General features: G+C 43.5%; 1 protein-coding gene across 1 annotated transcript; it reads left to right on the top strand.

Annotated features, from left to right (window-relative positions):
• The first annotated feature begins 10,488 nt into the window (after positions 1-10,488).
• Positions 10,489-21,791, top strand: GINS3 (GINS complex subunit 3). The gene is made up of 3 exons (XM_080829659.1): positions 10,489-10,814; positions 18,470-18,703; positions 20,304-21,791. Exons 1-3 carry the CDS (start codon positions 10,629-10,631, stop codon positions 20,532-20,534), a joined length of 651 nt encoding a protein of 216 aa, XP_080685785.1. The 5' UTR covers positions 10,489-10,628; the 3' UTR covers positions 20,535-21,791.
• The last annotated feature ends 1,206 nt before the right edge of the window (positions 21,792-22,997 follow it).

Below are 22,997 nucleotides of genomic sequence, written 5' to 3'. Positions count from 1 at the left end.
AGTACTTTAAACAACATTTATTGAACACCTACCATGTACTCTGCCACATACTCTGATTCATAAGTTAATTTGCCCTGATATTTTTTTCTCAGCTTTTTATTATAAAATTTTCACGGGCAGAAAAGTTAAAAGAGCTGTATGATGAACACCCAACCATATACCTAGTACCTGGAATCCAGCAATTGTTAAACTTTTGCTATATTTGCTTTGTGTGTATGTCTGATTATTTTGCTGATGCATTATATAGTAAATCACAATCATAATGACATTTGATCCATAATTACTTCAGGAAGTATCTCTTAGAAATCAAGACATTTTTCTACATAACTGCAAAACCATGATTGTATCTAGAAAATAAACAACAATTTTAAAATGCTATCAAATAGTCCATGTTCAAGTCTCCCCCGTTATCCCCAAAGTATTTGCAATTTAATTTTTGAACCAGAAGCCAATCAGGGCTGACTTACTGCATCTGGCTGCTGTAGTCCCTTAAACCAACCCGTCTATTCCCCCACATGACTTTGACTTTCCAAAGAGCCACATTCTGTTCTGGCTGTCTATAGAAAGAAATCTTAAAATACTTTATAACTTTAGTAGCTTAAAACAACTATTTTTTAATTTTAATTTTTTTTTAAGATTTATTTTTAAGTAATCTCTACATCCAACGTGGGGCTTGAATTCACAACCCTGAGATCAAGAATTACTTGTTCTACTGACTGAGCCATCCAGGTGTCCCTTAAAACTACTGTTTCTATCTCACAATTTTGTCAATCAAGAATTCAGGCAGGGCCCAGTCATCTGTTACCTATAACATTGACAGAAGGTGCTGGCTGGTATTTGGTTGGAAGATGGACTGGGCTGGGGGGTCCAAGTTGGCTTTGTGTGTCTGTGGAGGACCTGGGTTGGGGTGGCTGGAAGGCTGAGCTCAGCTGGGAATACCCACCAGAGCATATCTATGGAGTCTCTCTCTACCACAGTGGCCTCACTGTGGTCAGTGTTCTGATAGAATGGCTCTTCATCTGGAACAATGTAATCAGGACAGAACCTGCATTACTTTTTATTTTTATTACTATTATTATCATTTTAATTTATTAGCTTCAGAGTCATGTAGCATCACTTCCATCACACTGCATTGCTTGAACTAGTCATAGAGCCCAACCAGATTTAAAGAATTTGAAGCTATGTCTTAAAAATTGCCATGAGATGGGCGCCTGGTGGCTCAGTGGGTTAAAGCCTCTGCCTTCAATGGCTCAGGTCATGATCTCAGGGTCCTGGGATCGAGCCCCGCATTGGGCTCTCTGCTAGCGAGGAGCCTGCTTCCCTTCCTCTCTCTCTGCCTGCCCCTCTGCCTACTTGTGATCTCTGTCTGTCAAATAAATAAATAAAATCTTTTAAAAAAAATTGCCATGAGACCATGGTGCTCTCCAGCCACAAATTATTTGCTTTTCTTTCACTTGCAAAGGACATGCACCTTTTCCCAGGACTTCTGCAGAATCTTCTCCCATTATGACCACAGGATCAGGTTCTTTGAGAGATGCCGTTCCTTATCCCGGGCTCCCTGTGAAGATTCAGTTGGACCACATCCTTAGGAGAACAAGCATACCTCTGAGATATTACAGGTTCAATTCCGACCATCCCAACAGAGTGAGTCAAATGAAATTTTTAGTTTCCCAGTGCATACAACATTTATATTTACTCTACTATAGTCTATTCAATGTGTAATAGCATTATCTAAAGAATGTACTACTTTAATTAAAAGACACTTTATTGCTAAAAGAAATGTGATCACAGACACTGTAACAAATATAATAACAATGAAGCATTTTGAAATGTTGTGATAATTACCAATAGGTGACACAGAGACAGGAAGTGAGCAAATGCTGTTGGGAACATGGCACCAACAGACTTGCTCAATATAGGGTTGCCATAAATCTTCGATTTGCAAAAAAAAAAAGAAGATTAATAATAATATTAGTGATGCAGTCTCTGCAAAGCACAATAAAATGAGACATACCTGTATTAGAAGCACAGCTGTTGAGCTGAGAGGAGCTACAAAGCATGCCCTTAAGACTCTCAGAGAGCTGCTTGTACACCTGAGTGGATTATGAAGAACCACCTTGTACTTCTGAGGTCATAAACACACATCTTATGGTCAGGTTCCAGATTCCCCCAAACGGTGTTTTATTAGTTGGTACCCTTGGAGAATGGTCCACATTCCTCTCGGAATCTTTTAGCTTTTTCTCATGGCCAGCCCCCACCCCCACCCCCAACCCAACTCCCATATTTCCTGTGATGTCCAGACACTTGACTGGATTCAGGTTGGAATGCTGGGTGGGTCAGCACACATACTGAAAATCTACAGCACAGACACTGTCCCACTGTTCTTATGTTAGGTTTGAGCACTTCCATGTGGTGGTGACTAGCCGATTTCTCCACTGTAGAAGTTCATTTCCCTCTCTGTGATTAGCGTGCAGCCTGTGGGTCATACTATGAAGAATACGGGATGCACAAAGCCACGTGGTCCTTGCAAGGGCCCATGCTAATCTTTCGGACCTCCTCGCAGTTTTGTTCTGTCTTCTGCAAGTGAGCCTAGGCCTTTAATGTTAAATGAGGTCATAAAGGTGGGGCCCTGATCCAACAGTACTGGTGTCTGTATAAGAAGAGGAAGAGAGGGGCGTCTGGGTGGCCCAGCCAGTTAAGCATCCAACTCTTCATTTCGGCTCAGGTCCTGAGCTCAGAATTGTGAGCTCAAGCCCGGTCTTGGGCTCTGTGCTGAGCACAGAGTCTGCTTGTTCCTCTCCCTCTCTTCTTCCTCTCTCTCTCTCAAGTAAATAAATAAAATCTTTAAAAAAAAAAAAAGAAGAAGAAGAGGAAGAGTCAGCAAGGATGTGCATGTACAGAGCAAAGGCCATGCGAGGACATAGCAAGGTGGTGACCATCTGCAAACCAAGGAGAAGAGCCTCGGAAGAAACCAACCCTGCTGACACCTTGAACTTAGACTTGCAGCCTCTAGGCCCATGAGAGAGATTGCTGTTGGTTAAGCCACCCAGGCTGCAGTATTTCGTGATGATGGCCCTCACCAACTAATACACGGTTCTTAGAAGACACCTCAGACTTACTGAGGAGTTTAGAATGCATTCTGTAATCAGTAGGGGGTGATTTGGGTTGTAAGCTGGGAGTAACAGGGTCAAATCTTTTGGACAGATCACTGCCAGAGAAGTACAAAGGGACTTTGGAGGAAGGAGAGAGTAGAGACAGAGGAAAAAGACCAGTCAGGAGGGATTTTAAGAGTATGGGTAAGAAATGATGAGGCCTCAAACAAGAGCAACTGGACAGACAAAAGAATGTAAGACAGTAGAATCAGTAGACTGTACTGACCAGCTGGACATGGGGAAGGGAGAAAGGAAGCGGTACTGAATTCTCCCAGGTTCCCGACTGGGTGGTGACTGTAGTGCACATTTATTTGTTTCCTACCCAGCTTCCCCCATCCGAAGAACACTCCAGAATGGACCCCAAATTTCCCTATTGTGTAGCCCCTGTGCTTTGGGGAAGCTCACCCTGTCCCAGCATTAACGGTGGGCTTTGGCTGACTTACACTAATTAGTATATTGCATTGGTCTGGCTATAGTTTTTGGTTCAGGAGTGAGCATGTGGTCTAAACATTGTCAGTGAAGGGGAATGTCAGAGCCCTCGCCTGGAAGGCTAGGACTGAATGCTCTTCCCCACTGAACAAGAACAAGGAAGCTTGTAGGCCCAACTTAACTGGCAAACATTTCTTGACTCCAGGGGAAAGAGCCATAGACTAGAGCTGACCATAGGCAGAGCAAAGCAAAGATAGATCCCCAGGGACACGCTTGGATCAACTGACCATGAAGTCCTGGGCTCTCCAGTTATGGAGTCTAGAAATCCGCTGACGTTTAAGCCGGTTTCAATTGAGTTTTCTTGTGACTTGCCAGATAGATACGGGTAATCAGGTGAATGGTGGAGCCATTAACTCACATATGCAAGGCAAGAGAAGGGGCTCATTTGAAAGGAAAGGAGTTTCATCTTGAACTGTCACAGTCCCACCCCTTTGCTCAGAGTTGATCCTTGGGTCTGGAATGACCCCCTCCTCACGTCTGTGGGCCTGCTACAAAAGTCGTCCTCACACCCAGAAGCCCCATTCTTATGCACCTTCCTTTGTAAAGCCTTCGTGAACCCCTATTCCGTCTAGGTCAGAATTCACCACTCTCTCTGAGCTTCCACAATATTTTGGACACGGTTCTATCATAGCTTTTATCACCTCATGTTACTAGTTCCTCCACTGGACACCAGCCTCCTAGACAGTCCAGAACACATTGTATCTTTTTCCATGTCCACATGAGGAGGACCTGCGGCCTCTGATCCTCTCGACAAATAAATGATGGCTATTCTTCCCCCATATTCTTCTCATACTAATGAATTTACTTGCCACTCCACCCACTTTGGACTGAGGGAAACTCTGGCTATCAGATCATGTTTAAATTATATAAAGATTACCCCAAAAAAGATGAAAATAGAGGAATGTGAGGAAGTGTTATTTTTATGGAGCTGGGAATACAGAAAAAGAAAAGTTGGATCAAACAAGCACCTTGATTATAACGATGTGATCGCTGCTCCTTTGCCAAGTTAGGAGGGTGACACACACACTGAGTCTCTCTGGATGTATGAGATGGGTTTACAGCATCTTCTCGTACTGCTAAAGACTGTGGGAAGAATCCAAAATCGGCACTACCCACACATAAGGTCGCATCATGCCTATCAATTTATTTTGATCTCATTGAAGGCGTGTGGAGCAGTGCTCAAGAAATAGCTCAACCAAAAGAACATTTAAATTATGCAAAAATGAACTCCAGTGATTTAAATCCATTAACCTTACATAATAACATTTCAAACATAGTACTGTAATTGCAAAAAATGAAAAAAAAAACACCTTTAATAATTTGAACTCAGGAGAGATAAGTTCTATATGAATCTTTGCAGGAAGAAGTTGAAGATTACCGATCTGTCCTCTTCAAGTCCTTTTGGAAACGTGAATTGACGGGGAGGCAAGCGTAGCCATGCCTAGATCAATGACAATAGTAATGAATGATGGTAACCTTGAGCCTCAGAGTGTGTGCTATGTGCCAGGTGTCTTCTGAGGTGCAGAGGATGTAGCATCTGAATAATGACAGTAAGAAGGACATTTACCGAGCCCTTGCTATGTATGGGCCAGACCCTGAGCTAAGTGCTCTGTATATATTGGCTCATTCATTCCACTCCTACCATCATTGTCTCCATTTTACAGGTGCAAAAACTATGGTTCAGATGGGTAACTCCTCCAAGGTCACAAAGCCAAATGAAGTGAACTCTATCCAGGCCTGTTGGATCCCAGCAGGCACACAGCAGTTGAATATAAACAGCCACTGTGTTCCGTGGGTAGGGGGTTAAACCATTTTAAATCCCGTTCACTCCTTTTGCTTATGTATTCATTATTTACAGCTGGCGTGAAGGTAAAATTCAATATAGTTCTACTAAAACTTCAACAACTTTGAATCAGGGGAGCTCAACTAATGAGTTTTCTTTAAAGCATTTAGCAATGATTTTAGTCCACAAATCTAGAAGATTCTGTAACCTAATCTGTACCTTGGCAAACTATTTTTTTTAAGATTTTAAAATACTACTTTTTAAGATTTTAAGATACTATTTTAAGATACTACTTTATTTATTTATTTATTTATTTATTTATTTCAGAGAGAAAGTGTGTGTAAGTGAGTGGAGAGAGGGGGACGGAGGGAGAGGGGGAGGGGGGCGGAGGGAGAAGGAGGAAATGGATCTCAAGCAAACTCCCCACTGAGCACGGAACCTAATGTGGGGCTCGATCTCACGACTCTCAGTTCAGGAGCTGAGCCAAAATCAAGAGTCAGATGCTTAGCTGACTGAGCCACCCAGGCGCCTCACTTTTCTTACCACTTTAATTCAGTGCTCTCTGTGTTTCACTGCTATGCTTTGTGACTATGGTAATAGGTGCTCACCACTTGTACTATTATTTGCTTAAAATTGATTCATTGCTTTTTGCCTAATGTTTTAGAGGAAAATATCACCCCTATAAATAACGAACCACTAATTAATTCAATGAATATTTATGAGGTGCCTAATACGCATGAGGAAGTGGGGATATAGTAATGAAAAATACACCTCAAGAATCCTTGCCCTCATGGAGCGGATGTTCAAGCAGGGGTGACAGACAAGCAACAAGGAAAAGAGTAAAATATAGGGAGGCCTGGGGGGCTCCGTCGGCTAAGCCTCTGCCTTCAGCTCAGGTCATGATCCCAGGGTCCTGGGATGGAGTTCCGCATCAGGCTCCCTGCTCAGCGGGGAGTCTACTTCTCCCTCTCCCACTGCATGCTGCTCCCCTGCTCTCTCTTTCTCCCTCTCTCGGACAAATAAATAAGAATAATTTAAAAAGGAAAATATATAGTACATAAGAGAGTGATCATCCTAAAGGAAAAAGAGCGAGAGCGAGAGAGAGAGTCAGTTGGGGAGGGCTAAAATTTTAGATACAGTGATGAGGGAGGCCTCATTGACAGGATGACTTTGAATACAAAGACCTGAAAGGGACCACCCATGTGGAAATTCAATAGAGAAAAAAAAAGGCTATTCAGGGAGTAGGAACAGACAGGGCCAAGCCGGGAGAAATGAACATGCTTGGAGCTTTCAACCATAAGGAGGTCATGGGCAAAAGCAAGACTAGACAGGAAGCTGTTGCAAAAATCCAAGCAAGAGATTATGTTGGTGTGGACCACAGTGATGAGAAATAACCAGATTCTGGAACTATTATGAAGACAAAGCCAACATTTGCTGATGGACCAGTTACAGAGTACAAGACAAGATGAATCAAGAAAAACCCTAGAACTTTTGGCCTAGGAAGCAACTGGAAGGATGGAGTCCAATACATTTCTTCTTCTTTTTTTTTAATCCCTCCATAGATCCTCCCCCATCCCCTTGATCTGGATCTCTGTCGCTTGCATCACAGCCTCCCCACTCAGTGGAAGAAATTTAGAAAGCACCAGCATTCAAAAGAACAGATTTAAAGCTGCTTGTGGTTTTGCTATCTAGAGTCTGTGTGTGTCCCACGGTTCTAGGATTCTGCAGTCTTGAAATGACGACACTGGGAAAATTAGTGGGTTTTTTTCCCCAGGGATCCAGCAGACACCTTTGGAATACTGAAATTCTGTATATGGTAAATATATTGAACACACTCTGAATATCATAAATATGTTGAAATTCTGTCTAGTGCAATTCTGGTACATAGATTGATTGGCTGGGTAGTAAGGAACACAAGCTTTCAGAGGGAAAAGGAACATTCCTGGCTCTTAAAATATAGGCTATAAACAGATCTATGCTTGATAAACTATGTACTGCTTGTGTCAAGTGAATTAATGTAACTATTTAGCATCCCAAGCTCAAACTTTAACTTCACTCTTTCTGGCTTACTCAGTAGTTCAAAAAGAGGACAGATTAAATAGAGCAAAAATACACAAGCAGTGAATGAGTTTCATGGTGAGCCAAGACATCACAGAAGAAAAACAAGATAATTCGATTTTATCTTAAACACTGGCCTGTTATTTTAATATTAAAATAGCGGTGGTATTTGAGTTTAGAGCCAATGGTCTCCGTACAAAAATAATGCCTTTCTTGGCACTGATAAATCATTAATCATCCATCTTAACGGTTTCAACATCAAAAATAGTTTACTGGCCTTATCTGTAAATAACCTGCATTGCCTTCAATTAGGCAAATTAACACACTCACTGTATCGGCCCTACAGTCACTTCATCAAATTATAAATTCTGACTATGAACTATGTTTACTTTTACATTGGACAGTGTAGCGAACTGAACATTTAAAATATGATCAAGTTCAAGGCTGTCCTGTAACTGCCTCTGAACAGAGGCCAAACTAAAGGTTCACTGCTGGTTTCTCTGTAGAGCTGCAGACCTACCATCTAGTGGCCCCTGGACTCCATTGTAAGTGCCATCCCAAACTCATCTGTGGCCCCACATTGCTCATATTCCTGTGCTCTGTATCTGTTAGTGACATCTCCATCCACCTGATCAGCCAGGTTAAAAACTCAAATTACCTTGGACCCCTCTCTGCCCTTCTCTTTCTACATACAATTAGTTGCAAGGTGTTGCCCCCTGAACTTCCAAACTCATTTCCCTGTTTCAAATCACTCCCTTCTTCACCCCACTGCCAGATTTATGTTGCCACTTGCTCAAAAATCTTACTGTTTTCTATTTCCTATGGAATAGCCTAAACTCCTTAGTGCTTAAGTCTCTCCACAGTTTGGCCCCGATCCCCCCACCACCTCTTGTTTCAGTTACACCAGGATTTAATTCATAAGGATGACTGAGTAATGACAGAGTGGTCAGTGCCATTGAAACAAGTTTTATTGCTCACCATTCCCAAGAGAAAGGGGCACATCGTGCCATTCAGAGCCACACAGGAAGTACCAGGGTCAGGAAGGAAGCAAAAGGAGCGAGAGGGAGAACATGAACCAGAGCCTCTGTTATGGTTTCTGCAGGAAGAAATGGATGAGACAGAGTAGGCAAATTTGAGCAAGCTTAGGATGGGATACTTTGAATAATGTCTGTGGACTCTGGGCTATAAAAGGTGTCTCTCATTGTCCAGTACTCAGCCCTGGGATGATTTAGGACAGGGGACTGTTGGCTTGGGGAGAGATGAAAAAAGTGGTTGCGGATATAGGCTCTCAACCGTTTGGTTAATGGAAGGTGTGTTCCCAGGCAAATTGTTTGTTACTCTAGGCATTAGCTCATCCAAAGAAGGACAGCTCCTGGGATGGAGTGGGTCAAAGGCCCCAAGATGTCATGGCGCCTTAAAATACAGGAAATAAGAAATATGACTAATACATACCTTCCTTCCCATGAGCCCCTTGCTCATAGCTGTCCTAACCCCAGAAAATGCCTTTCTGTATGAAGTTCTACAGTGCATCTCTTAACACTGCCACTGTCCACAGGGGCGACTGTGGTCAAGTCTGGTGGCATATAACTGTCAACCTTAAAAATAAAACTGCCAGTTATTTTAACAGCAAAAAATAGGTTTATATTTTTGGCAGAGAATGCCCATCCAGGGCGAGCAAGCTATGGTAAAACCAAAGACAAAACCAGAGAACACATGAGACTTGGCTCATTTATGGAGGAGAGGGGCACTTGGGGAAGCTGTTATAAACAAGAAATCCATTGGAATAAAATGGCTGAATCTGACTCATTGGCTGAGTCCGGACTATTTCTCATTGTCTGGGCCTTTGGAGGAAAGCCTTTCTTCCTCTTGCTAAGGTGGTTAAATTGTATCCATGTGCAAAGTCCTTCTCTCCCTGTTGGATTTGCAATAGGCAAAGAGTGGTAGGGCAGGAGAGCTCCCCCTTCTGAATCTCCTGACTCCATTTTTGTGAAGTTTCTCTTAATTTTCACATAACCATGATCCCTTCCCTACCCCTTTCCCCCAACTAGACAAGGGATTGAACCTGACACAGATACTCATCCAGTCTATAGGGTGGCTGGCAACATATGACTCTTACAACCTTCTTCAAAAAGACAAACTGGGCCAATCAGATTTCCTGTTTTAAGGATTCAAATTAAGAGCCACAAAAGGAGATTTCCAGTGGGTAGTAAGATGACCTGGGAGGCTCTGAAGTAAACTCAGGACCTTTGTGAGCCAGACCTAGCCCAGTGCTTTCCCCCATCTCCTCCGACTCCATCCCTCACCCATGCCAAAATATTACAAACAGTCCATGACTGTTTGTTATAGTCCATGACTATCTGGGGCTAGTACTGGAGGTTTTGTTTTATTTTTTTGTTTTTTTTTTAATGTTTCTTTGAAGTACAAAGATTAACAGATTCAGTAACAAAACTGTTGTCAATAGGTCTGACTTGATCAGGCCTGAGACGGAGGCCACAATGATGTTCACTTATAAGCCCCCAAAACGTGTTGCTAAGTGTTTTTAACTTTATGTAAACATTTAAAGGATCACACAAACAAAATCTAGTACAAATCATCCAGACACTTCAATGGGCATTTCCAGCTCTTTTTTAAATTTCCCACACTGAGGGGCACCTGGGTGCCTCTGTGGGTTCGGCCTCTGCCTTCCGATGAGGTCATGATCCCAGAGTCCTGGGATCAAGCCCCATATCAGGGTCTCTCCTCAGAGGAAAGTCTGCTTCTCCCTCTGCCTACTGTTCCCCCAGCTGTGCTCTCCCTCTTTCTGTCAAACAAATAAAATCTTTCCAAAAAAATAAATAAGTTCCCACACTGAGCTCACACTCCGCAGGGTACAAATCTTCCCCGGCGCAGGTAGGGACTGCGCCCCGCCCCTGATCACGTGGGACCAAGTCCGCAGGCTGTCGATTGTTTCTGCCTGGGCAGGCCTGCCGGGATCGATTGCTCCAGTCTGGCCCGTCCGCGGAGCGGGAAAATTTTCAATCAGCCTGGCGGCCGCAGCAATCGTCACAACCTTCACCATCATCCGCTTTTTCAGGTTTTACATCTCTGACTCCGAGTGGAAGTGGAAGCGAAGTGGAAGCGAAGAAGTAAAGGCCGCCGCCGCCGCCATGTCTGAGGCTTATTTCCGGGTGGAGTCGGGTGCGCTGGGGCCTGAGGAAAACTTTTTATCCTTGGACGACATCCTAATGTCCCACGAGAAGATCCCGGTGCGCACAGAGACCCCCATGCCTCGCCTCGGCGCTTTCTTCCTGGAGCGGAGCGGAGGGCCCGAGACTGACCACGCGATCCCTCAGGTAAGCCTTCCCACGCGCGTTCCCGCGGAAAGACTACAGTTCCCGTTGGGCGTGGCGGCCGCGCGGAAACCATGATCCCCCTTGGGATTTGTCGTTTGGGCGGCGGGGGAAGGCGGGCCTTATGGACAAGCGAGTTGTAACCGCCGGTCTCGGCGCGCTGAAGCGCTTTCTTAGCGGTGGCCTCCTGTGTGAAACCGAATTTATCCTAGGTGGTCTGCTACCATTTTTGAAGCTGTCCAAATTGAGCAGTGCCCCCACCCGCCCCGTCTTGTCTTGTATCTAAGGCTTAAAGGACTGGCTACTACTGACGACGTCAGGATCGGGGTTCTGATCACGTTTGTCTTAAATCGACAGCTTTGGGTTCTGTAAGAGGATGTGATACGTCTGGGAACCGCAAATTGCTAGATTCATTCCTGCGCAGCGACGACGGTATCAGCAACCGTCTACTGAGGGCTTTAGTGCCGGCGTGGATGGTGTGGGGGAGGGAATCTTCCCTTCTGTGACTCCTTTAATCCTTCCAGGACCCTATAGTTAGGTCCGGTTACACACCAGCAATCTGAAGCCCAGAAAGGTTGTGTAACTTGCTCAGGGTCCCACTGCCCGTGCTGAGCTTGGGATTGGAGCCTGGAGCTGTGGGACTTCACAAGCAAGTTCGCCCCAGGAACGGGCTCGAGATGGTTATTTTGTTATTTCCTCTTTAACCTACATTTTGCTTGGAAGGGTGCGTTAATTTGGCGTGTTTGTTTTCCATTTTTATCAAAGTAATCCATATACAAAGTTTTAAAGGTCAAAGGGTGCCGACAAAATTTCTAACAAAAATTAGGGGCCCCTGCCTTGCTTCCTCCCCACTTTTCCTTGTCGGGTCCACCCGGTCTGTCGACTTTTTAAAGACATTCTTAAGGATATGCCTCTGTGTTTTTAAATAATAATCGTAAACTTGGTTTTTTTTTTTTGGTTTCTAGAAAATTAAGACGTTATTTCTTAGCTTTGCGTTATAATCAGAGGATTTTGTTCTCATACACACTTGTAAACAGAGATGTGCTGCCCATATGTTATTCATATTGCCTTTATTTTACCAAATGGCCTTTTTTGTGTTCCAGGATTCCATCCAGGTCACCCCTGTTGCATTTAGTATCCCGTATCCTTGGGCTGCTCTTGGCTGTGATAGTTGATCAGCTTTTCCTTGTTTTTAATGACCATGACAGTTTTGTGGCGTGTCGGTCAGGTAATTTGTGGAATGTTCCTCAATTGGGATTTGTCTGCTGATTCTCTCATGGTTAGACTGATTTGAGGAGGAAGATCATAGAGGTAAAGTGCTATTTTCATGGCGGCATATCAAGGGCACGTAGTGTCGGCGGGGTTTATCACCCATAGGAACCTCCATCACCTGGCTAAGGTGTTTGTCAGGATTCTTCACCACAAAGTTACTTTTTCCAGGGCTCCTGGGTGACTCAGCTGCTTAAGCATCCAACTCTTGATTTCTGCTCAGATCGTGATCTCAAAGTCGTGGGATTGAGCCCTGAGTTAGGCTCTGTTCTGGGAGTAGAGCCTGGTTAGGATTCTCTCCCTCTCCCTCTGCCCCTCCACACCTCTCTCTCTATCTTACTCTTTCTCTCTCTGTCTCTCTCACACACACACTCACTCTTTCTCCCTCCCTCCCCCCCACCAAAAAAAATTAACTTTTTTCCACCTTTCCATACTGTTCTCTTTGGGAAGGAGTCATTACACACAGCCTCATGTAAGGAGTGGGAGTTATGCTCTACCTCTTTGAGGGCGGTGTCTACATAAATTATTTGGAATTCTTCTGTTTGGGAGATTTGTGTAGGGAGGTTTTTAATGACATATTTAATTTCATTCATAGATACAGAACTGTTTAGATTTTCTGTTTCTTCCTGTGTTTTTCTTGGTACATTGTTTTCTTCCCTAGGAATTTGAACGATTTCATATAGATTTCCAAATGTCGTGGTATAATCTTCAAAATATCCTTTTACTATCTTTCTGACATCTGTAGGATTATATTGGTGTCTTGGTTTTTATTATTTGGGTTTTCTTTTCTTAAGATTTTATTTATTTAGGGGCACCTGGGTGGCTCAGTGGGTTAAGCCTCTGCCTTCAGCTCAGGTCATGATCTCAGGGTCCTGGGATCAAGTCTCACATCAGGCTCTCTGCTCAGCAGGGAGCCTGCTTCCCTCTCTCTCTCTGCCTTCCTGTCTGCTTACTTGTGATCTCTATCCATCAAATAAATAAATAAAATCTTTTAAAACAAATAAACAAAAGATTATATTTATTTATTTGACAGAGAGAAAGAGACAGCAAGAGAGGGAACACAAGCAGGGGGTGTGGGAGAGGGAGAAGGAGGCTTCCTGCTGAGCAGGGAGCTGATGCGGGGCTCAATCCCAGTGTCCCAGGACCCTGGGATCATGACCTGAACTGAAGGCAGACGCTTAATGACTGAGCCACCCAGGTGTCCCAGTTTTTATTCTTTTTTTTTTTTTTTAAGATTTTATTTATTTATTTGACAGACAGAGATCACAAGTAGGCAGAGAGGCAGGCAGAGAGAGAGGAGAAAGCAGGCTCTCCACAGAGCAGAGAGCCCAATGTGGGGCTCCATCCCAGGACCCTGGGATCATGACCCGAGCTGAAGGCAGAGGCTTTAACCCACTGAGCCACCCAGGCGCCCCCCAGTTTTTATTCTTGATACGGAGAAATTATGCTCCTTTCATTAGTCTTCCTAGGAGTTTATCAATTGCATTAGTCTTTTATTTTCTTCAAAATTTTATTTAAATTCTAGTTAGTTAACATACAGTGCAATATTAATTTCAGGAGTAGAATTAAGTGATTCATCACTTACATACAATACCCAGTGTCATCACAAGTGCCCTCCTTAATGCCTATCACCCATCTAGCCCATCCCCCACCTCCCTCCGTCCCTCAATCCTGTTTATTCTCTATTGTTGAATCTCCTATGGTTTGTTACCTTCTCTCTCTCTCTTTCTCTCCCTGATTCTCCCCCCTCTCATGTGTTTATCTGTTTTATTAGTCTTATTTTTTTTTTAAAGATTATTTATTTATTTATTTGACAGACAGAGATCACAAGTAGGCAGAGAGGCAGGCAGAGAGAGAGGAGAAAGCAGGCTCTCCACGGAGCAGAGAGCCCGATGCGGGGCTCGATCCCAGGACCCCGGGATCATGACCTGAGCTGAAGGCAGAGGCTTTAACCCACTGAGCCACCCAGGCGCCCCTGTTTTATTAGTCTTTTAAAAGAACTAACTTATAACTTTGTCAGTTTCCTTCTTTGTACCTTTGTCTTCTAGGTTATTAAGTTCTTAATTAGTTCTTTACTTCTACTTTCTTTGGATTTAATTTTCTATTGTTTCCTACCCCCCACAACCCTGCCCATGCATTTCGAGACAGGTCCCCAGGTGATTGATTTTTCAGCTTTCCTTTATGCATTTTTTAGCTCTGCATTTCCTCTGAGCTCAGCTTTAATTGCATTCCACAAGTTTTGATTTGTTATATTTTATTTTCATATCAGTGAGTTCAAAATAATTTCTAATTTCCATTGTGATTTCTTCTTTGACTCATAGTTATTTAGAAGACCAGTGCTTAAATTCCAAACATGTTGGGATTTTGCTTTTCATCTTTCTGTTTTTGATTTCTAGTTTAATTCATTACACTGTGGCTAGAGAATGTAGTCTGAAAGATTTCAGTCTTTTGAAGGTTAAAGCTTGCTTTATACTGCAGCATAAAATCCACTTAAACATTCTATATGCACCTGAATAGATGTATATTATGAAGTCATGAGGTGTGATAAATAATGTAAGTCAGGTCAAGTTTGCTATTTTGTTGAGAACTTCTCAGTCCTTATTGGGGTTTTTGTCTATTACTTATCTAAAGAGATATGCCAAAGTCTCTCACTATAATTATGGATTGTCTATTTCTCCTTTTACTTCTGTCAGTTTAGACAGATGCCTTTTTCTTGTGGATATGATGACCCTTTTATTATTGTATCTCTAGTCTCCTTTCTTTTGATTACTATCTGCATGACATTTTTTTCAATCTTCCTGTGTCTTTTTATTTAAGATATATCTCTTTTGGGGCGCCCGGGTGGCTCAGTGGGTTAAAGCTTCTGCCTTCAGCTCAGGTCATGATCTCAGGGTCCTGAGATCAAGCCCTGCATCGGGCTCTCTGCTCTGCGGGGAGCCTGCTTCCCCCTCTCTGCCTACTTGTGATCTCTCTCTCTGTCAAATAGATAAATAAAATCTTAAAAACAAAAAAAAGATACATCTCTTTTAAGCAGCATATAGTGGGGTTTTGTTTTTATTTGGTTAGATAATTTTCCAACTGGTGTATTTAACTTGTTTACATTTAATTTAGTTACTGATATATTTGTGTTTATTTTTGTCTTCCTACTATTAACTGTCTGTCCTGTATTTCCATATTTATTTCTGGGATCATTTTCATTCTTCAAGATTTACTTACTCTGGGGGCGCCTGGGTGGCTCAGTGGGTTAAGCCTCTGCCTTTGGCTCAGGTCATGATCTCAGAGTCCTGGGATCGAGCCCCGCATTGGCCTCTCTGTTCAGCAGGGAGCCTGCTTCCCTCCTCTCTCTCTGCCTGTCTCTCTGCCTACTTGTGATCTTGCTCTGTCAAATAGATGAAAAATCTTAAAAAAAAAAAAAAAAAAACAAAAACAAAACACACACACACATACACACACTCAAAAAAAAAAAAAAAGATTTACTTACTCTGTGTCTTCTGGTGATAAATTCTCCATTTCTGTCTCTTCAAGGGGGTCCCCAAGAGCAATCCCCAGTTTGTTGATTCACTAAGAGAACACAAAGGACTCAGTATATGGTCATTCTTATGTTTACATTTTAATACAATAAAAGGATATAGAGTAAAACCAGCAAAGGGAAAGGATGTGGAGAATGAAGTTTGTAGAAAGCTGGATACAAGCTTTCAAGTACCAACGAAGTCACACAGGATGCACTGAATTTCTCCAGTAATGCATTGTGACATGTGTGAAATATTTGTGTACCAGGAAAGGTCATTAGAGACTCAGTACCCAAGGTCTTATTGAGGGCTAGTTACATTGGCACTCTACCTAACATATAAAAAGATTCCAGGCTCCCACAAGGAAAGCAGGTATTCAGCATAAACCACATTGTGCAAATTAAGCACAGTGAAGCACATGTATCCATTCTGAGAATAGTGGGAACCCTCTTAAAACCCAGATTCAAGGATACCCACCAAGAACCAACCTTGCAAGCCGGCCTTTCTAAGGAGGGCAGTCTGAGGCTTGCGGTGTTAACTTTCTGCACACTTCCTGTGTGAAAATACCTTTGTTTTCCCATTACTTTTTAAAAGATATTTACACTGGGTATAGAATTTTATTTTATTTTATTATTATTTTTTTAATTGCAGGGTGGGGAAAGGATTTTTTTTTTTTTAAGATTTTATTTATTTATTTGACAGGGAGATCATATGTAGGCAGAGAGGCAGGCAGGGAGAGAGAGGAGGAAGCAGACTCTCCGCGGAGCAGAGAGCCTGATGTGGGGCTCGATCCCAGGACCCTGGGATCATGACCTGAGCTGAAGGCAGAGGCTTTAACCCACTGAGCCACTCAGGCGCCCCTGGGTATAGAATTTTAGATTTGCCGTTATTTCAGGCCTTTTTAAAAAATGTCATTCCAGGGGCACCTGGTTGACTATTTCAGTTAAATTTCGGCCTTCAGTTCAGGTGATGATCATGGAGCCCTACATCAGGCTCCCTGCTCCGTGGGGAGCCTGCTTTTCCCTCTGGCCCTACCCCTTCTTGTACTGTCTCTCTCAAATAAATAAAATCTTTTAAAAAATAAATAAAAATAAAAGACGTCATTCCATTTTCATTGTTGTGTGTCTTTCTTCATTTCCGTTGAGAGGTTGGCTTTGACTCTTCTAGCTCCTTTTGTAAAAGATGTGTTCTCACCCCCACCAGCAATGCCTTCTAAGATTTTCTCTAGGTCTTCGTTTTTCAGCAATTTGAGTAAGATGTGCTGAGTTGTGGTTTTATTAGTAATTATCCTACTTCGGGGGCACCTGGGTGGCTCAGTGGGTTAAGCCTCTTCCTTCAGCTCAGGTCATGATCTCAAGGTCCTGGGATCGAGACCCTCATCGGGCTCTCTGCTCAGCGGGGATCCTGCTTCCCCCTCTCTCTCTGCCTGCCTCTCTGCCTACTTGTGATCTCTGTCTGTCAAATAAATAAATAAAATCTTAAAAATATATATTTATCCTGCTTTGTAACGTTCCTAGAATCTGTGATTTGATATCTCTCTTAAATTTTGGAAATTCCATGACTGTTTTCTTCTCAGATACTTCCTTTGCTTCAATCTATTCCTCCTCTCTTTCTGGGCTTCAAATTACATGCAGGTTAGACTTACTTCCTTTCTTTCTTTCTGCCATATTCCACATCTTTCATGCTGTTTCCTGTATTTTCTTTCTATGCTTCAGTTGGATATTTTCTATTCACCCTTTTTTAAATTCATGACCCTCTATCTGTGTCAAATCTGGTAGGCCAGTCAAATGTAACTTAATCTATTGAGTTTTTTTGTTTGTTTTTTTTTAAGTGGGGAGGGGGAAAGGGAGAATCCCAATAGGGGGCTCAATCTCGGGACCCTGAGATCATGACCTGAGCTAAAATCAAGAATCAGATGCTTACCTGACTGAGTCATCCAGGCACTCCCCCCCTGTTGAGTTCTTAAAGTTCAGTTCTTGCATTTTTCAGATCTGGAATTTCTATTTGATTTTTTAAAATTTGTTTTAAAGCTAGTGCCTAATTACTCTTGATATTTGGTACAGAAATTGGACTTCATTCTCTCTCTATCCTTTTCTTCTCAAATCTTGGTCCCTTACGTTCTGGCTTCTTTGGAAGCCTTGAACTCAGCATTTGTCTCCCTAGCCCTGGGAGGTTGGCAAAAAGCTCTGCTCATGCACACTGCAAAGCCTCTCCTGCCTTTTGCAGCAGTTCTGCTCCGCGAGAGTTCTATGCTATTGTTACCTCCTTCGACTTAGTTAGGTTTGACTTTTATTTTTTTGGATATTTCTCTCAATGTCTGGTCTGTTGTGGCCCCCTCACCATATTTTCCAATTCTGTTAAGGCTTTAAAAATATAGATTTATCTTTTCTGTCATCTCTGAAGCTATGAAGTGGGATACAGAGGGCCCGTGGTCTGAGCTCAGGCTGATACTGGTTTTCCATCTAGCCCTCGGCACCCAGGGTGTGCTTCTTAGAAGCACATAGCAGGCCCCCAGTCAGTGTATATGAGGAATAGATATTGACTATTCAGAGAAAGCAGAAATGTTTATCATATTTCTGAAGTGTCTGCAATTGGAAGCTTTTATTTCTGTGAGTTAGAAAACTGTCCCTTAATACCACAGGTTTGTTCTGTACTTTGTTTTTGTTGAATAAATCCATTTCTTGCCATTCCATCATGACATTAAACTTGAGCCCCTGCGGTTCAGTTTTTCAGGTCACAACCAGACTTCTGCACGTGGTAGCCCTGCCGCCAAGGAGAACAGCCAACACTGATATTTGCCAAGGGCGTGTGTATTTCTTTCCTAGCACACACGCTTACTATGTGATTTGTTGTTAAAATCTGTGTTCTTGTCTGATGCAGGGCTCAAAGCTTGAACTCCCCTTGTGGCTGGCAAAGGGACTTTTTGACAACAAGCGGCGGATCCTTTCCGTGGAACTTCCCAAGATCTACCAGCAAGGTTGGAGAACAGTGTTCAGTGCCGATGCCAACGTGGTGGACCTCCACAAGCTGGGGCCACATTTCTATGGGTTTGGCTCCCAGCTCCTGCATTTCGACAGTCCAGAGAATGCAGACATTTCCCAGTCTCTCCTGCAGGCAAGTGATTGATGTGAAAACCTAAGGCACTGCACGGGCCCTGGGAGCTGGCATGGTCGCCAGCAGACTTCACTATTCCTCGGGGAAGTGTACCATTTACACGGTTCATTCGTTACTCCACATCAGCCGACAGTTAGACTGTGTTTGCCGATTATATACCTACTTCAAAATGATTGGTCTACAGCTTTTCATATTTGCTTGTTAAGACTTGGGACCAACAGAAAGTTCTGGAAATAAGAAAGGGATGATGGTTGATCACAAGGGACAGGCTCCCAAATGTACCAGCCCAGCCCCGGGACTGGCCTAAGGGTGCCTGTCAGGAATGTACCTGTTACTTGTTCCCTTCCCTTGCTCTGGGGCTAAGATGTGGCTCTGCATCTGCACTGTGTCCTCACGGTGTGATTTGGTCGAGCTACTTGATCTCTCTAGGCTTCTCAATTTTTCGCCTGTTAAGTGGAGATACAGTAGTGCCAAAATTACTACATCACAGTGAGATTATATTGTGCTATTTAATAAATGGTACCTATTACTGTTATGTTCCATAGACAAGACAGTGTTATGCACATAGTACCATCCTTTAGGTATGACCTTATTTTAACTTTTTATTCTGCTAATATTAGAAGAAACCTCCTTTTCGACCTCTTGTTTTACTCCTTCATTTCTAGCTTTATAAGAATTGGTGGCTAAAGACACATTTCTGCCCGGTGTTGAGCTAATGTGTCCTTGTGCAATTTTTAATGTGGATAGTAAAGAAACATTTCATTGCTCTCCATTCAGATAAAGAAGCCAATACTGTAGACCATTGGAGCTTAGGAAACTCTTGTGAGCAGGAAGCTAAAAGTGAGGAAAACCCATTTGTCTTACAGTGTCTCCAGGACATGTTCTTGAACTGGAACACTGCCCTTGGCTAGTGATTTCTTTGTTTTCTTTTCCCATCATTGCTTTGAAGTCCTGTAAATTTACTGACATATAAAGTGACATCACCACAAGGCCATGGAAAAAACTGAAGCCAGGGCTCGTGGCTTGGTCTCGGAGCCCTAGTGTGGAGTGACACTCCTAGATCACACGTGTCTCTGTCCTGCTCTCAGACTGAAAAAAGTAGAAAATGCGTTCAATTAGATCAGGAATATTCTCTGGTTGAAACCTGTCTGCACATGTCACTGTACATTATTATGGCCTTTGTCCCTAATAACAATAACAGGTAATGCTTTTTGAGAAGCTTCTTGCCAGTCTTTTGCGAGATGCTTTACAGGTGTTCCTTCATTGGTTTCCATAACAACCCATTGGACTTTCCTAATAGTCTGTTTCACAGACGGGGAAATTGAGGTGTGGCAACATGATACAACTTGAGTGGTAGTCGCCTCAGACCTCCTTCCGACTGAGTCCAAACTTTCCCTTCGTGACATTTAATGATCAGGGATGTTCAGGGATGGGGCACCTGGCAGCCTCCGTCGATGGAGTGCGTGACTCTTGATCTCAGGGTTGTGAGATCAAGCTCCTCTTGAAGAGGGTGAAGAGATTACTTAGAAAGAAAATCTTTAAAACAAAAATGTACAGGGGTAAAAATGGATCTGATTTCTCTCATTCCCTTCTCCTCCAGACATTCATTGGACGTTTTCGCCGCATCATGGACTCCTCCCAGAATGCTTACAATGAAGACACTTCAGCACTGGTAGCCAGACTGGACGAGATGGAGAGGGGCTTGTTTCAAACAGGACAGAAAGGACTGAACGACTTCCAGTGTTGGGAGAAGGGGCAGGCTTCTCAGATCACAGCCTCCAGCCTCGTTCAGAACTATAAGAAGAGAAAACTGACTGACATGGACGACTGAAGGCCAGAAAAACACAAAAGTGCTCCTGGTGGAGGGAACCACTCTGTGTGTCCTTGATAGGAGCCTCGCTGACCTTCTATAGGGCCAGAACCATGTCCCATGTCATGGCTTATTTCCTGCAGCAGTCTGTGTGGGAAAGGATGTGCCGTAGGAGGTCCTTGGCCTATGAGGCATATGAGACTATCCCAACTTGCTGACCCACAGCCCAGGCCTACTTAACCCATGAACCCCCAGCTGGAGAGAAACCAAAATCCCTTATAAAGAAGGATGGTTAGTTAATACATGCATCGCAGTACAGTTGGAACTGGGATCCCTTGTGCCTGGGAGTGTAATAGCCTCCAATGTCCAGTTTCACTAGCTCCAAAGGACAGGTACAAATGTGCCGTCTTCGTCTGCTCACAAATGTTCTCTTGAGCGTAACTGCCCCATCTTCCTCATGGGTGCTCAGAGGACAGCACCCCTAGGATGTCGGCCTTACTCGTGTCCCCTGCCTATGGGGAGTTACCCCAAGCCAAGAATGAAGAAGAAAAAGGAACAGGCAGATGAACAGTGGGGCTTTTACTGAAGGGGCTTTTACACATTGCCTTCCTCCTCTGTTGCCAGGGCTTTGGGGTCTAGGTGCACAGAGCACCTCTGCAGGCAGTCTGGAGGGGAAATGGTTAACCTGAGCCTGGCTTTTGTCTTGAGATCTTCAGAGCCACCAGCACAGCAGTTCCTTCCCTCCCTAGAGCAGCTGTCAGGGAGTCATTTGGAATCGCAAAGTAGTTATTAAAGGGTGTGAACCAGCTCTTCTTACATTGAAAACCAGGCTTTAGGGTGGCTGGTTAGGAAGGGCCCCATTTGAGAAGCTTCACGGGGCAAATGTAAGTAGGCGGGAGACCTGGACGATGTTTTCCCTCTTCAGTAAATTCGGCAGCATCATTACCTAGAGGATTCCTGACCATTCACTGAGGATCTGTTTCAGCAAGCACAGAGCTCTTCCCCGGAGATCAAGGCGGAAACCTTGGCCTGAGTAAGAAGCATCGTTTCCTGCAAGCCATCCCATCTGAAGGATAGTTGTCTCTGTGCCGACTTCCCACCAGTGACTACTGTCTTTGTCATTAGAAATTATAGAGGGATTTGGGGATCCAAATTGTGCAGATGTCTCCCTGCAAACTTAGAATGCCAGAATGGCTTTTTAAAATGCATGTTTCAAGATGGAAACAGTGTTTTTATAATTTGATTTTGGTGCTAAATAAATGATCCGTTTTGCACATGAATACATTCTGTACAAGCACTATTTCTGTAACTCGAATACTACAGATGATCAGACAAAGCGATCAGAATTTTGTCTTTGATCGTATTTGACAATAATGCCCAACTAAATCCATGTTTCCGTGGCTGCTCTTTTGTTTGCACCAGACTCATGAATTTGAGGGACGTTCTCTGTAGCAATGATTTGTGTCCCAGAAAGGTGGGCCTTCCTTTGCTAGCACGGTGTTTGCATAGAGCCAGGGCCCAGAGACGAGACATAGTCAGAGGGAGAAAAGTGTATTGTTTCATTTTTGGACTCACTGTTTTCACAGATAGCTTTGTATTTAAAGTCTATCCTAAGGCTGCTGCCATTTTTTTCTCTTAGTGGGGGAAAAAAAATTATGCTGGAGTCACATGCTGGGAATAAGTGGGTATGCATGTGCAGAATTTATTCCCTGTTTTACATTTCGAACAGATTATTATAAGTAGCTTTTGAAACCTATTTCCAGTTACAAGGTTGCCTTCAAGCCTTTCAATTACTACCCCTCTCCCCTGCAGTCCTCCCCAAATCAGGCTTATAGGTCACTATTTGTTCCCTTCAAAGAGGTGAGTTTTTCAAAATGAGTCCACAAATGACTCAAACAGCAAACTGCTCTTGAAATCAATAGCGGGGAAAATGTGTGTCCTTTACCCTTAAGGCTCTGTTCCCAGGTAACTGAGGCCTTAATTATATGCAAACACCTCACCACATTCAGGTTTTTCCCTGGGACCATCCGGGCTGCCAGGGGAGTGGGGCAAGTCTGGACTTCTGGGTTCGTCCCTCCTGCTCTCCTTGACCTCTGAACCTTGGATAACCCCAGTCTCAGTCCTTGGGTCTCTCCTAGCCTAGCCATTCTCCCTCGCGAGGGCATCTTATCCTATCTCAAGCTTTTAAAATACCATCTACGTGCTACCCAAAATTTGATCTGCGGCTCAGACCCTCCCTCCAACTCCAGACTTGGATCCTGCCACCTACTTGACATTCTACTTCAACGTCTGACCTCACATGGCTGAAATGGAACTAATCTGCCTCAGTCCGCTCCTCCTATAATTTCTGTCTTCTCTGTTTCTGACAACACCATCCTTCCCTCTTGCACAGGACAAAAACCTGGGTGCCTCCTTGGCCCTGCCCTTCCTCTCCGTGTCTTTTGGGTCTACCTTCAAATCACCTGCACGATCTGACACGTCTTC

Source organism: Martes martes (genome assembly GCF_963455335.1).
Source record: "Martes martes genome assembly, chromosome: 17".
NCBI classification, from domain to species: domain Eukaryota; kingdom Metazoa; phylum Chordata; class Mammalia; order Carnivora; family Mustelidae; genus Martes; species Martes martes.
Note: the sequence above shows the minus strand (reverse complement) of the source record. Positions and strands in the feature narration are given on the sequence as shown.